At 32.9% G+C, this 17,351-nt stretch overlaps 1 protein-coding gene across 1 annotated transcript in view; it reads left to right on the top strand.

The window, feature by feature from the left end:
* Positions 1 to 7,210: 7,210 nt before the first annotated feature.
* Tecrl (trans-2,3-enoyl-CoA reductase like) overlaps positions 7,211 to 17,351 on the top strand; it is a 71,974-nt gene continuing 61,833 nt past the window's right edge. The window contains exon 1 of the mRNA XM_031341972.1: positions 7,211 to 7,545. Coding sequence (XP_031197832.1) covers positions 7,318 to 7,545 — 228 coding nt within the window. The 5' untranslated portion in view covers positions 7,211 to 7,317. The remainder of the gene's footprint in view (positions 7,546 to 17,351) is intronic.

Raw genomic sequence — 17,351 nt, 5'->3', positions numbered from 1 at the left:
AACAGGTAAAGTACTTGGGGCAAACCACCCCCCCAAACTACGTCGGTATAACAGTCCAATCAGAAACTAGAGGTTTGCAACTAGAGGTTGCAAATAGAGGTGGAGCTACTGAATGTAGCTGCTTCCACAACGCTGTGTTAATGTCTAGGCTTAGGGGAGGGAGACCACAATAAACCATAAAGCAGTTATATATAATGAAATAATACAATGATAGTTTTTGAACTTACATGTTAGACTACTTAAATTAATAAACCAAAGTATTCTAAAATGCACCTAAAAAATGGAATAGTTATTGCTTTTTAGGTAATGCTATTCTTATAGGTGAATACATGAAATTAAAGAATGGTCAACTTGTTAGTGTTCCATGAGTAGTATACCATTTTCATTCATTTTATTTCTCAGCAATCATGGCTTGTTGTTCCATTACGTTCTTTCAATGTGGGAAGTAATACATTATAAAAAAGATAAATAGATGGTAGATGAATAATAAATGAGTATATTAATAAAAACATAGTAAAAGTTCCAAGAAAAAAGTAATCTTAACTTCTTGTTTGCCTTCCTGCAGATGAGTGCCTCGCTGACTGACTATTGCTGCTCTCGAAATCCTCTGTTGACGTTAATCTCAAACCTGATCAGTTTTCCACTGTATTCTGAAGACCACCAGCTCCTGGATTGATCCTAGATCATGGATTTAGTGACTACCGGACCTTAAGCATCAGCTGCATATAGAAAACCATTGTGAGACAACATTTACACTACTGTGTATGCTATTCCTACAAATATTTTCTCAACTTATCTTTCATTAAAAATCTATATTTCAGTGATGTTCCTTTAAAGGATCCCTGTGAATAAAATTATTAAAATTATTATATAATTTTATCTGAACAAAAACTTCGTGTTTTCTTTTTCTTAGTCTAAACATTTGAATTAGAAGAACAAACTTCTTGATAGCCTGGTCATTACAGAATCCTTTTCCCACACACAAATTTTGATATAATAAAAACTAAGATGAATTTCATGTGATTGCTTTGCTCAAATAAAAAAGCATATTTGAAAATTTAGATCTTCTGAAATAAAATACAGTTCTAAACCATAGACTCAAAAATAACTTGACAGAAAACTCCAAAGTTCATTATTCTGGATTAGTCACTATCATTTGTATTTTAAGTTTAAAATATAGTATTATTGATATATTAAGTAGAAACAATACTTTTTAGGGCTAATGGAAATTTTTGCCTCCCAATTTTGTATTATATCATGAAGTATGTTTATTTTGCATTATATATATGTATATGTTTTTTCCATGTTTATGTTCTATTCAGTATTTTTCTTTATGAGAAAAACCATGTGAATAGATCACATAACTTTGTCCATACAATCAGCAACAATGTGGCTCACATGAAGTACTGACACTGACTGAGGTTCATTTAATTAGGTAGGAGAAGTAGTGCATAAAAATTTAGAAAAAGTACTGCTGTGTAATTAGGATTTAGATTAGTGAAAAGTTAGAGAAGCCACAAGAGGGAACATATTAAATAGAGTATGCATAACTTTGTTAAATATAATTGCTAACATTATATTTAACAAAAGCTTTTTGAAAAATTAGAAATATTTTAAAAAATTAATAGTTGGTGATTCCATTTGCTACTAATGTCCTCTGTTTTTAAGACAGAGTTTCCTTAGACTGTAGACCAGGCTGACATGAAACAACAAAATAGTCCTCATCTCTCAGCCTCAGTGGTAGGAACAGAGCTGAGAGCTACCATACCCATCAACAGAAAGTTAGATGGTAAAATTGCTGTTCTATGTGCTTTCATTCATCTCTAAATCAATATATATTTGTAAGAATTTCTCAGATAATATGGTGTGCTAAGTACTGGGAAATATTAATATATGGACTAGACTCCCTTAACCCACCTAGCTTGAATTCTAAAATCCTATCTATGGGTAATAAGCAAATGAAGTAAAGACAGACATATAGACACACCTAAAATGATGCTACCATGATCAATCTATTGAAGAAGGAACCCTATTTAAAATGGCACAGACCTTAGAGGTCAGTTCACTCTGTTTAGTTATAACAGTCCCTGAAGACATTGTGACTGAAAGACCAACTACAGCAAAACAGGAAAGACTGTATGCGTTATAAATACAATTATGTCAAAATGATGAGCAGCCAAACTGAGGAGAAACTTAGGAAGGGATAGAAAGACAAGAAGAGGAACAAGAGAAGAATGGAGTAGAGGAGGGAGTGGAATAGGAGAATATGGGGAGGAGGATAAGGAAGGGGAGTAGGAGAGAGGGTAGGAGTCAGCGGATTATAGTCACATTCAAAGTAGATAGGATGATAACTTTGGGAGGAGTGTATTCTGGATAAGGTCACCCATATTGTATCCTGAGCGGATCTCACATCCCAGGCCTCTGGGATTTTCTAGAGGTTCGCTCCACATCCTTACCCCAACCCATGACAGCTGTATGTTTCCATTCATTCTCTTGGCCCTCTGAGGTTCTCTTCTGTCTTTGATCATATCAGATCCTGCCCTCTTCTTCCCATCTCCTACTTAGGTCCCTCTCTCCCTCTTCATTCCATGATTATTTTGTTCCCTCTTCTAAGTGGGATTGAAGCATCCTTATTTGGGTCTTCTTTCTTGTTTAACTTAAGGTCTGTAGGATATATCATAGGTATTCTGTACATTTTGCCTAATATCTACTTATCAGCAAGTACAAACCCTGAATGTCTTTTTGGGTCTGGGTTATCTTAGTATGATATTTTCTAGTTACATCCATTTACTTGTATATTTCATGATGTCCTTGCTTTTAATAGCTGAATAACAATAGATAAATGGGACCTCTTGAAACAGAAAAGCTTTTGTAAGGCAATAGACACTGTTAGTAGGACAAAACAGCAATGTATAAATTGGGAAAAGATCTTTACTAACTCTACATCCAAGAGAGGGATAATATCGAAAATATATAAATAACTCAAGAACTTGGACTCCAAAAAACAAATAACCCAATTAAAAAATGGGGTACAGAGTTAAACAGAGAATTCTCAACAGAGGAATAAAGAAATGTTCAACATCTTTAGTGATCAGGGAAATAAAAATCAAAACAACCCTGAGATTCCATCTTACACCGATCAGAATGGCTAAAATCGAAAACTCAAGTGACAGCACATGCTGGCAAAGGATGTGGAGAAAGAGCCTCTTGCATGACTGGTGGGAAACTTTACATTCACTCTGGAAATCAACCTGGCAGTTTGTCAGAAAATTGGAGGTAGTTCTACCTGAAGACTCAGTTATACCACTCCTGGGCATATACCCAAAAGATACTCCACCATACCACAAGTACATGTTCTCCACTAAGTTCATAGCAGTCTTATTCATAATAGACAAACTGGAAGCAACCCAAATGTCCCTCAGCCAAAGAATGGATCCAGAACATGTGGTTTAAAAGAATGTATCCTTGTGAAATGTGATGAGCACTGAGTCATAGCTCTACTGATGCAGAACCCCAGGGAATTTGCTCCAAGTTATTCTTTAATATATATTTCAGAATATTATTTAGATTTGTGAAAAACATCAATGTCTTCCTATATATAATTTTTTCTCATTATTCTATTGCAAATCAATCTTGAAGATTGACTGTCTACAGCTTTATTGACTAGTTGAACACTATTATCTATTTGGCCACATACAGTACCTTTCAGTTCTGATATCTACTGTATTCACTTTTATTGATATCATGTAGATAAAGAATTCCTTAATATAATCCCAATATAGACTACCAATGAGAAGTATAGATTTATAAAATATATTTAAGAAATAGTTTGCAAATATATCTGAGATTTCAGACTTAAAACTCTGTAGTCAGAAATCATACAAAGCACAAATGGACAAAATCAAGAGTAGAAACCAAGCCCATTAACAAATACTAACGTGACATGAGTGCCTTCAAATTATTCTTTGTGCTCAAACACTGAGATATGATAGCATAATTCACCTATATTATGTCTGAATTTGATATCCACAAATGAAAATTACTAATGAGAATGCAGAGTGACATGAACTGGCTTTTGATGATGGTGTGGTTCAAACATATTACAGGAGGTTTGCAATTCTCTAAAGTATTTTTTCTGGTCATTTCTTTCATTTTTTAAACTAAATCCAAAGCTACCATTCATGTTTATGTGAAAGCCAGCATAAAACTTCTTACAATAATAGAACACACATTTAACTCTTACCATGAACTTGAAGTATTATGATGTTAAAGTAACTCTAACTTTGAAGGTGTGAGGGTTAAGTATAATTTGTGCAACCATGGAAAGCCACTTCAGGAAACAAGTTGTGTTGAAAAAGGAGGTAAGTGTTTAACAAACAAACATATATTGGAGGAAAGACATGAGTAGGCTACCAGGAGTTTGGAGGCACAAGTTTAGGACTGGTGGGTTGGGAAAGAAAAGCACTAAGATAAAAAAACAACAACAACAAAAAAAAAAAAAAAAAAAAAAAACAAAAAAAACAAAAAACCGTAGTAAGAAATAATGTTTATATTGCATGAAATAGGAGCAAAAATAATTTGTAAAGAAAATATACTCAGAAATTTTAAATAGAAAGTGACTTTTTAAAGTAATGTTTGTGAAGAATATGTTGAGCATAAAAAACAAAATGTTCTCAAGGACCCAAGCTGATGAGAAATATATATGGAGATTACAAGCCACTTTATATCACACGATTCTAGGGTGAACAAGATACTATTTACGTTTCTAATCTCAAAATTTAAAACTCAAAACCTGACCTTGAAAATAATCTATCAATATCTGTTAATAATATTCTAACAAAATTGGTTCTTCAATTATAATATACCAAAGAGAAGACTTGGGCTGGATCTTGGCCCCTATACATATGTAGCAATTATGCAGTATGTTCTCCGTGTGAGTCCCCTAACAAGTGGAGCAAGTCCTAGCTCTCACTCTGTTGTCTCCCCTTGGGTCCCTATCTCCTTCCTGGGCTGCTTTGTCTGGTCTCAATGAGGAAGGGTATGTCTAGCCCTGCTGAGGGCAGGTGGGTACCCAAGGACGGGCTTTCCCTTCTCAGAGTTCTTACAGAGGACTAGAGTTCTGTCTCAGTTCACAACTCCTTCATGTCTCTCTGCCTTCTCAGGGTCTGTCTCCTATTCTGGCCTATGTGGTATTCTGCTTATGTGCACACAAATAGTGATAACCATTCATATGCAGAAGTCATAATTAAAAGCTAAACTAAAATTATAAAAATAATGTTAAATTGTTTCTATATATTAACATTGATCTACAAAGTTTGATTATTTTATGAACTGAATTAATGAAGTGCTGGAGAGTCAGATAGGCAGTTTAGACCACTGGCTGCTCTAGCAGAGGACCCCAGCTTAATTCTAAGTATCTCAAGTGATTGACACTTGCCAAAAATTCCATTAACAGAAGATCCAAACCACCTTCTGATATCTGTGAGTACTTGTAGTAGTGTAGATGCAAACAAGCAGGCACATATACATACACATAAATATAAACATAGATTAATAAGAAGTAAACCTAAATGAATTTGTTTTTGAAATAAAGAAATAATTATTTTTTAAAGAGAAAAATGATAACAGAAAACTGATATTACTTTTGAAAACTTATTTACAATTTATTATACCTATATTTCACTTAAATGAAGATTCTGGTTATCACAGATTATTTTATCCATTTTTCAGTATGACTACAAATTTTATTAATTTGCTGGTGTCATGAATGTAATGAGTCATTGTTAATTGAATTTTCAATGCAATAAATCAACTAAGAAAAACTGAAGGCACTTTACATTAAAAACTAATTCATTTATATATGATAAAACTAGCTGCAAAATTTGTTTTTATTTTCTCACATTTTAAACAAGTAATTATCACAGATTAATCTATGTAATTTTCAACATTTAAGCTATGGCTTCTCCTACAATTTTCCCTTTCTGTAATCATTATTGCTATATTGATATTATATTATTGGGTGGATTATTGTGTCATATTTTACATTTTGAGTTCATTTTACACAAACTTTGAGGTGTTTTGTGGTCCTTGTAATCTTTAAATTATAGTGTGTGTGTATGTGTGTGTGTATGTGTGTGTGTGTGTGTGTGTATGCATGTGTATGTGTCAGTTTTTGAAATGCCTATAGATGCCAGAGGGCAATTTGATATCATAGTTTTCTTATTCCACCATATGGATGCCTAGACCCTAGTCAGATTACCAGGCTTGGTCATAAGGTCCTTTATTCACAGGGTTATCTCTCTGGCTTGAATATATTAAGAATAGTTTTAACGTTTACTATTCATGCAGTTTCTTCTAATTTAATTTCCTTTCCAAACTGATAATTATCCCTGATAAATTGAATTAATCATACGTCATGTCTTGTTCATCAATTTTCTGAATGTTTTTTGTTCAAATAATAATTCAGGGTAAACACAGAATTTTCTCTTTACATCTATCTATCTATCTATCTATCTATCTATCTATCTATCTATCTATCTATGCACATATATATCTGTTTCTTTATATATCTTTTATATAAAGTATGTATCTTATAGGTATATCAATTCATCTTATACATATATATAAGTATATATGTGTCTTATATATATTACATGTATATATAATGTTTGCATTTTTAAAGAGTATTGTTCAAATGTATCCCAGTTTGCTTTTTATGTGATCACAAGGTTACAATATATGCTGCCTGCCGGTTTTATCTCTATGAACATTCAGCTTTCTCATTCTGGGCTATGTTTCTAATTCTGTCACTAAGTGAAACTCATCCTATAACTAACTTTCTGTATATGTTATGACCTTAGCTGTAGGCTGTATTTAAATGTGTTATATAATATTTTGCAGCCTTGTAATTCACCCTATATGGTGTCACCCTGCTGGAGTATAATATGTATGAATGCGAACCAGTATGTAATAGGTTTGTAGATTACTGTATCCGGAACTGAGAGATAATAAAAGCACTCTGTTCTTTTCTGCTTTGGAATTTCAGATAAGAGTACTCGTAAATAGCAGAGATAAAAAAAGAAAGCAAGGAATAATTCAAATGCAGAAGGCAATGCACTACTCTGCAGCAGTTCTCAATAGTGTTATATATAGAAATCAGATCGGTCATTGTTTTCCAGCCTGCTATATAAAACTAGACCTCTGGAATGGCATGCCACTTGACCTCCAGGGCTCCACAGCAGTATTTAACAGGCACACAGGGAGTGCTCTTGTAAGTGTCTCCTGTTTACATGCCAGATTCCCCTGCTAGTTCACACAATGTTCAAAAGGCACAAGTCCCTGGAACGCAAGAGGGAATTATTATTCCAAGGACTTCCACAGTCCACAATGAAGAATAATACAAGAAATTTCCACTCTTTGTCACAACTTGTCCTCTCAGCAGGCCCGCTAAAAACTACTACAGCAGTCAAACATTCAAAAACGACTCATTTTGAGATCGAAATACTGGATGCTCATACAAGAAAACAGATATGTGTTGTGGATAAGGTAAGCTTTATTTATCTTCTTAAATGTTTCTTCTGAGGCTCAAAATTACTGACTTCAAAATTAAATGACAGGACTTTGCTGAATGCATGTCTAACCATCAAACTTAGTTCTTGAGTGAACAGAAGTTGCCTTATATACTCTATCAAGAAGAAACATTTGCTTCATTTTCATATTTACCATAAATAATCATTTTAAGTTCTACTCTATTGCCCATATCTCTAAGTAAAAATATTTAGAACAAAACACAGATTGCATCAAAAAATTTTCTTTTCATGCTTTTATAGCAATAAAATGTACACCATTTTGGAAGTGCTTGTAGAAAATAGGAAATAAAAATAATAAAAGTTAAAAGTATTTAGTATGTGTCCAAACTATAAACCTTTTAGTATATTTTAGTATATTGTTTTTGTTGTTTACTTTTTAAAAGATTGTACCTTTTTAAAGAGCAGTCTTTAAAGTCTTAAAGAATGCAGCTTTTTAAATGTGCCCTCTCTCTGCATCTGCATGCACAGATGTTTTAAAAAGAATGCTGTAATCTGTATATCTTAGATCAGAAAATTGAAGTATGAACATGTGTTTATTGGAGATTTAATGGCATGTATCATGCACCATAATGTTTTTCATATATTTGAAAAGACAGCAACTTCAACTCATTACAGCATTGATATTTTCCAAAAAGTTATTTATTTTGTTTTATAGAAACACTATTGGATGTTGTTTTTCTAAACAAAATATCCAATCACTTATTCTATGTAAGTATACTGCAGGTGGGTTGATAGATAACAGTACTGTTCACTGTTCTTCATAACTGTAAAAAATTCTATATGTTTATTTTTACTAACTGGTAATATCAGTAATTTACTACTTGAATAACATTATTTACTTTGAGGTACAAAATGAATAGTAGGATGTTATATTTTAATACAGGTCACAAGTAACACTAAGGAGATTCTAATCATCAACTTGTATATAGTTGCAAATCATATACATCTATACTTCTGAAAGAAATACATTTTATGTAAAAGAAAATTCGATGTATGGTTCCACATAATCTGTTTCTGTTTAATATAAAAGTTTTTGATTTTTTTCCAACACTGCTTTCAGGAATAAGAAAATTGTTATAACTTTTAAGTCTTTCCAGAAACACCTGACATTGGCAACATTTTCCTGTTAAATGCCTGAATGGGTAAAAAGTTCAGAAGAGTGAATCAAGCCATTAACAAATGGCAGAGAGTGTAAGAAGTGTTACCTTAAAATAAGAAATATAAACACTTCTGAATTATTATTATCATATCTGATATTGTCCTTGAAGAAATGAGAATACCTTTCACCTTCATAGATATTAATTAAATTAAATAGGAAATATCAGAAAGCTACTCTCTTAGGAATTTCAACTGTAATATCCTGGTGCTCACATCTGAGTAGTATGATTTCATAGAAACAACTATTCAAGGACTTTGGACTCCTCACCACCCTATTTCTTATTTCCTTTCATTCCTGTCTTCTTTTACACCCATTGCCCACTGTTCTTTTATTTATTTATTTTTCTTCCTTATGGAAGCCTCAGCCCAAAGCATGGTGCGTATTGTGCCAACCCTCTACTAGAAGCTGCCACACCCACACACATGCTATAAGGTTTTGACATATTAATCTAAATGTCTGATTTTGCATTGTTAAGAGGAGTTGCTCTGTGATTATTTTTTGTTTGTTGTTTTGTTTTGCTTTGTCTTATGTCATAAAATGGTTCCATCATGATGAAGTTGCATGAAAGAAACAACATATGGGTAAGGGCACATTTTTGGTTGTTCTTTAATAATTTCAAATAGTTTGAACTTTTAATCATAACAGCTGATTTTGTTTACTAGTTTTATACTTTTTTGTCTTTCTCATGAAAAGTAGAGTAAATATGAAATATTCCATTTCTTTTATTACTTCTTTTCAAGCCCTCCTCTTGTTACTCTCTGTGTTTCTCTTCTCTTATTCTATCCACGTCCAAGTGACCCGGGCCTTTATCTTCCTCAGTTCTCAGAAATGGAACTTGCAGGATCCAGAGCAGCAATGGCAAAGACCACTGAATCCCAGTCTGTCACAGTGGGGTTACTGCATGTTCTAGTATTAATCAATTAGAAATTCTCTCAGGATACTTGTGTTTATATTCAAAATCATTTTATTTCTACAGTACTTCTTTGGCCTTTTAAACATTAATTTATTGACTTTTGATCTCTGTTGATTCATCATAGTCCAACTCATTAGGTATTTATGATCCAACCTATCATCTATCTGTTTGTTTATCATCTTCTATGTAGCTGTATCTTTTATTAGATATGCCTAATTTAGCATATCTGAAGCTGATAATATATGGGACATCTTAGAACATTTCCTAAAACATAATGTGAACAAAGCTATTTTTTAATTATACTCATGATTTGAAGAGAGATTATTTGTTTATACAAACACTAAGGAAAAAGGATAATGCATTTATTTTATTATGAAATTTATGATTTGATGAGATATTTGATATATTTAGTTTGAAATAGTATTTTCAAATACCAGGAATGAGCTCTGTGTATATCTTTTACTAATTAGCTTCCCTAGAGATCTCCAAGTAAATAAACGGAAACTGCCCTTCAAATAACTCCCTAGATACTCGTGGGAGTCATGACTCATCCCTTAATCTCATGCTCCACACACAATCCATCTTCTTGACAATACCTTCAAAGTCTATCCAGACTGTGACAAATCCCTGCCACTTCCACTGCCAGCTTGCTTAAATCTGCAGCCTGCATTTGTCATTATCACCTACAGTGGATTCCCTACATGGCAACCAGAGCTAGCTGTTACATTGTGTCAGATAATACCCTCCACCTGGTAACTAGGCCATGCCTTCCTTTTGGATTTCCCTGTCACATTTTCCCTCAGGCTGTTTCTGATTTTGAGCCTTTAATATGTTCCAGCTTGCCTTTTGCCCATATTCTCTACAAGTGTTACTATATGGCATTATTTTTCTTTTATTTCATTATTTGGTCTGATTAATGTATGTTGGATTCACAGACTGAGAGATTACTCTTTCTTTCCATTTAGCATCTTTTGCTTTTAGATCAATGCTTGGTACAGTGTTAATGGCTATGTGGTTAGTAAAAACACCCACTCAAAACAAGAGTCTTGATATTGCTCTCATGTTATAAAATGATAGGTTTAAATTGGAACAGTATAAAATATTTTACAATTTCCTCGCTGTAATTAAGGTAAATGTATTGGATAAAATTTATCTTTTTTTTAATTTTTTTAAATTTTATTTAATTTTTTTTACACTCCAGATTTTATCCCCCTCCTTGTCCACCTTCTGACTGTTCCCCATCCCATACTTCTTCCCCACACCCCTTTTTCCATGAGGATGTCCCCATGCCCCCCATACCCCCCCAGACCTCTAAACTCCCTGAGGCCTTCAATCTCTTGAGGGTTAGGCGCATCTTCTCTAACTGAACCCAGACCCAGCAGTCCTTTGCTGTGTATGTTTTGGGGGCCTCATATCAACTGGTATATACTGCCTGATTGGTGGCTCAGTGTCTGAAAGATCTTGGGGGTTCCAGGTAAATGGAGACTGCTGGTTCTCCTACAGGGTCACCTTCCTCCTCAACTTCTTCCAGCTTTTCCCTAATTTAACTACAGGGTTCAGCAGCTTCTGCCCATTGGTTGGGTGTAAATATAGTCTATAGTTAAATTTTAGTAGAAAATGATGGCAAAGGCTGTCATAATTTTCTTGATTCATCTAGAGATGTTTATTAACTAAGGTTTTTTTCATGAATGACTAAAACAACATAAATAATTAACAGTAATACAAAAATGAGGAATTTCAAAATACATTGTTAATGTCATTGCTAAGAGATATTTGGAACATCAAAACATAACACATTGCACAAAAATAATTTTAAGAAAATGGTGAATCCATAGCATTTAGCTCATATTATTGGCTCCTATACTTAACAATGCCAGAAGCTTGTCTGCTGCTAAGTCACTTCTTCAAGAAAAAAGCAAGGGTGTATAGCACTGTGAGTGATAGATAGTCCAGTGTCTTCCCATTCTGTTCTCCTTGATCTTCATTCAAGAGAGATGGAGGTTATTTTATTCTTCTGTTTACACTTTCCTCCCAAGAGAATCTTTCCAAATGTCTCATAAAAATAAAGTACTAACATCCCTCCAATGGTCCACATATGACCTACTGCTACTGAACAGTAGAGATGACATTAGAATTAGAATTCCTTAAATAGTGTGTCTTTAAATACTTTTTTAAAATTTCTGAAAAATTTTAAAACTGGAGATAGTGCTAATTTAAATACGTCTTGCAAATTATAGCCAGTGTGTTAGTTTGTTAATTTTATCTGCTCTAAAATGGTTATGGATTTTTTTTACAGAGACTTCTGGCATTTTTGTTTGTTTGTTTGTTTTGTTTTTTGTTTTTTTCAAAATTTTACATTTATATCACTAACAGATCTTGCTTCTTTTCTTCTACCTCTTACCAGTTATCCCCCTTTTCTTCCAAACTTACTCCTTGCTGCTTAGTTCTCTTTTTGCTTTAGTTCTATGGTATAGAATGATACAGCTAGCAGCTTATGAACAATTAACTCAGATATATCAGAATGTAATTAGAAAGCTGAGCAATTTTTAATTGCCCAATACATCTTATTTCTAAAACAGGATACTGTCATTTACCCGTTATAGTATAAGAAACACTGAAATATTTATTTTTCCCACTAATAGATATAGCTTAAGAGTTTTGTGAAGTTTATGTTTTTACATATATGAAATAAAATAGCATTAGTTAAATTTTAAAAATGAATAAAACATAAGCCTTAAGTCAGTATAACAATAAATTAAGACTTAATATCCCTTCAATTTATTTTATTGAAAATAGATAGTTCTCTCAAATAATAAAACCTGACCAACATTTTCTCCTCTCTTCATACCTACGATCCCTTCCCTATCTCCACTCTCCCAGATCCACACTTTCTCTGCTTTTACTTCAGAAAAGCACAGGCCTATAAGAGACATCAACCAGACAAGAAAAACAAGATAAGACAAGTCAAAAGCCTTTTTATCAAAGTTATAAAAAGAAACTAAAAAATTATTGAAAAGCTTATTTCCAGTTTAAAATTCTATGGCCTTTTTATTTGACATAACACTAGTGCATATTTATGGGTATAATGGGCTATTTTGAGAGGTGTATGCATTGTAGAATAGTATATCGGGCTAACTGGCATATCAACAGACAATGTACTATTATAGGTATGAAATATTCATGTAGTATACATACATATTAGAACAATACAATAAATACTGATAATAATTTCTACATAAATCCCCCTTTCATTATTTTTAACTACTTGTGCTTTTTTAAGTATATTAAGCTTGATCTGTAAGAATCTCCAAAATTTGTTAATATTAACAACTATTTAAATTCAGTTTTAAACCTAATTGATCAACAAATATCTCCCTTCTCCATCAACCCACTAACCACAGGGACTATCTTTATAAGTTTAGTTGTTATATAACAGATTTTATTGTGTATATTTAACTAAATTATGCCTATATTAACATTTAAGTATATTAATGTGTAAGAAAAAAACATTTTATTGTTAAACTATGTATTGGCAATATACTCATTGTAAATCCATACAATGACTGAGAAGGTACTTATGGAGGGCTTAACAATATGTGGAGCTGGGACCCTCCTAGAAAACATAATATTTATGTGTCTATGTTGAACGGTGGATACAGAACTGGCAAATAGAAGGGGAAATGATAATCTATGAAGTGTATTTGGTTGACTATGAAGACTGATGGAGAGTGTGAAGACAAGATGCTGGTTCATGTCCTCAGGCAGTTCCAGACCATGGCCTGATACAGCTTACTGCCCTAAATGGTAGCGACTTGTTTGTTTCCTTTCCTTTTTTACTCAGACAAGTAAAAAGGTTAGCATGCATACTAACATTAATATCATGGCTATATATAAAAATATATTAAAAATGGAAAACACTATAAATATTCTTTGTGCCAAATGTTCTTTTCTGAATTGACCAGAGTATACTAGGTGGTTGCTCAAGAGGAAATCCTGTCTGGAATTGATTTATCAATCAATAGGGGAGGGCCTTTGTGGAGAAGTCTTTGTTTTATAGATAGAAGGTCTTTGAAAAACTTACTTGTCCTTACTTAATCTTTCACTCTGTTCTCATGTAACAATATTAATTTTATTTTTAATTAAGTTTGTATGTGCTCCCCCTCTCTGTACTTGTACATGTGTATATTTGTGTGTGTGTGTGTGCATGTACATACATGGGTGCAGGTACAAGTGCCTGTCGAGAGAAGCAGTTTCAGAATCCAGGATGTAAAATTACATGTACTTATAAACTACCCCACGGGGCTATTTGGAATCAAAGAAGGATCACAAGGAAGAATAATATGCCCTCTAAGGACTCAACCATCTTTCCAGCTTATGTTCTGTCATCACGACTTTGTCATTTCTGCTGCTTGGAAGCCACCAAAACCAGTACTGCATGGGAGAAATTTACCTCTTGGGCAAGTTTGTTTGACAGCTTGAAGAGCAATGGTCGCCCTCTGTGGGAAATATCCCCTACGAGTTGACCCCGAGGAAGGACTTCCCAGAAGATTTCATCATGAGGATACTGGTCTCTAATCACGGGTGGTTTTTTGAGTCCAAGCATCTATTGACCCAGGAAAGTAAAGGCTTCATTTTCACACTCTCCCCATTTAAATACAAATGGCTCTGATAAATTCTGGAAGGAATCCCAAATTTCCCTCTAAAACTTCATATGCCAGGTCTCCAATGTCTCGAGTAGACATATATGACACTCTACACTCTAGGAGTTGGGGATTTAGATCAATGGTAGAGCACTTGCCTAGTTACTACCTCAAACAAATCAAAAAAAAACAAAATCAACAACATAAAAAAGAACATTCTAGTTGAACTCATCAAATACCATGTTCATTTTTTTTTAAAAAAATTGTTATGTTTACTTGTGTCAAATTACATGTTCATGTCTTTTGCAATAATAGGAATATCTGAAGAGTTATGAAAAATCTTTGATTCAGTGTGACTTCAAGCTAGGGTCTGAGACAACGTTATTACTTCTGTGATATACTCAGTATGGAGTCTTCCCTTACTTGGTTTCCGGGATTTCCTCACATATCAACAGTCATTGATGCTCAGGCTTTTATATCAAATGAGTATGATGTTCACAAAGATACCATGCACTTCCTCTCATTTACTTTGATCCATCATTCAGTTACTTTAAATAACTAATGCAGGACAAATGAGATGTAAATAATTGCATTAGCTTTCAGAGAATAAAGATACAACAAAAATTCTGCCATGTATACTAGAAATGGACAGTATGAAGGCTCTTTTTCTCTAATTCTTAATCTATGAGTAATTAAATCTGCACTGAAGACTCCATAAAAGTAGAAGGATGAATATTTGTTGAAGAAAGTGCATATAAGCAGGAAAGCACTACATATATATATATATATATATATATATATATATATATATATATATATATATATGTAGTGTGTGTGTGTGTGTGTGTGTGTGTGTGTGTGTGTTATATTATATTTAGAAGAGCTAATGAAATCTCTTCCATTTAATGTGCCCAATGCTTCCACCACATGGAAAGGTCATCATGATAGTCGTGGCATTTATGGAACAATTATGTCCTCTAAGTGCTCTACACTGTTGACCTTTGAAGCTTTAACAGAAATATCATCATGCAATAAATACGCCTTAGAGAAATTTACCCAGGAATGCCAAATAAACTTTCTCATTCTCTTAAGATTTTTCCATGTGCAAATTTCTCAAACTCCAAACCATTAGAGTATCATGTTCTATTAGTGTATTTTGAAGGTGAATAATCTCTGTTGATCTGCTAAGATTTAAGGGAGCAATCTGATCTACCCATCATTACAGTGTGAGATGTTCAAGAACCTGGTATTCTCTTTTCAAGAGATTCATTTTGAACTGTCTGTGCATCTGTCATTGTTATTTCTTTTTGTTAAAGAAGTGTTGAACTTCTGTTTTCATTCTCTTTTCAATTTGTGTTAATCAGGAATTAATTAAGAATTGTGCTGCTTGTGGCCATTTATCTTTCCCATCATGTGCTTTTAGAGCTTCTGAAATGAACATTTAAAATTATTTCATGTTTGAAGGCTTTTAACTTTGCAATTGTTTGATTTTGTTTCCATTATTTGATTTTGAAACCCATAATCTAATGTAATTAGTAATTTTTTCTAGCAAGTGTTTGATAAATTGCTTTCTTGATGAGTTATTTATTTGTCTATACAGGTTTACGCATCACTGAAAACATTTATTACCCGCTTGTCATGAACGTCACTGAACGAAACAGTTACAATCTGAACTTAATCAGAATTCAAATCTAAGCCAATACAGTGGTGCTAAATCTACTCTAAATATGTGAAGACTGCAAAACTCCAAATTATTTTTAATTAATTTTACATTTTTGTTTAGTTTTCTGTTTTTTAAGCTGTACTTCAAGTAAAATTTTTATACAACTTACTAGTACTGTTTTGGTATTGTTTATAATCATATTTCTTCAGATGTATCTATTTTTTAAATTTCTAGGGTGCATGTTTAGAGAAATTGATATACATACTAGTGCTTAACTTTTGACAGATAGGCATATTTGATATCTGTTGAAGGATTACTATAATATATAAATGTTTTATGATAGAAGAATCATATACTTACAAATGAATATATAATAAATAATATATTGATTTTAACGTAATTCATATTGATCAGCTCATTTTCACATTAAAATTAAGAAATATTAATAAACTACAAATTTCCTGCAAAGTCCCTCACACCTTGCCTTTGGAGACAATTTTATATAACTCAAACTGGCCTAAAGTTGCAATGTTTCTGAAGCTGACTTTGAATGTTTGAATCCTTTCTTTACCTTCAGTTCATAAGTGCTAGGATTATGGGAGAGCCTGTCATAGTGTTTGATGTAGTGCTGGGCATCAAACATAGCCTCTCATGCCTTTGAAGCAAGCCTATGAGATGCTTTACATCCCAGAAACAGTAATAGATATGATCAACAAAGATAAGCATTTAGATGATTGGATTCAGTGTCTAGAGAGCTAACTGTTTCACTCAGAATCTGTTCCACTATTTCTCAATTAATAACTAAAAATTAATTTAAAGTGAAATCTTAAGTAAATAGGGTTTTATTCATCTCACTACTGAAATATTACTTGCTTATTTAAGAAATTCTGATAAATTTTAAAGCAAATTTTCAACTTATTACCCCATTTTCTAAACTAAAAATTTATGATAGAAATTAACAGATGTTGCTGTTCTTTTCTGTGTTAACCCTGGCTTTGATGCTTTTAGGGCCATGTTCTTTCTTCTTTTCTAAAACTAGCAAGTAGCAGTTCTTACCAGTTATCAAGCCTGTTTAAGTGTTTACATTATGTGCTCCTCTGAGGAGTGTTATAACATCTTAAAATTTGATCATTTATGGTCAACTTATCTTTATTCTATTTTCTTCTGTATGTATGATAACAATTTTCCCAATGTTCACTGATAATTTCTGGATCAAAAATTGCCAATTTTTAACAAACAGGTTGAACTGGCTGTTGTTTTTTTTTTTTTTTTCCTAACGATTTCATTTTCAAAATGATACTGTTGACAGTCTTTCAGGGATGTCTGTCCAATTTTAGGAGTTCTGGGACATATGAGAAAAATATAGTTATGCAAACAATGATAGTAT

Source organism: Mastomys coucha, unplaced genomic scaffold (genome assembly GCF_008632895.1).
Source record: "Mastomys coucha isolate ucsf_1 unplaced genomic scaffold, UCSF_Mcou_1 pScaffold22, whole genome shotgun sequence".
Taxonomy (NCBI): domain Eukaryota; kingdom Metazoa; phylum Chordata; class Mammalia; order Rodentia; family Muridae; genus Mastomys; species Mastomys coucha.
This window is presented reverse-complemented; position numbering and strand designations above follow the sequence as displayed.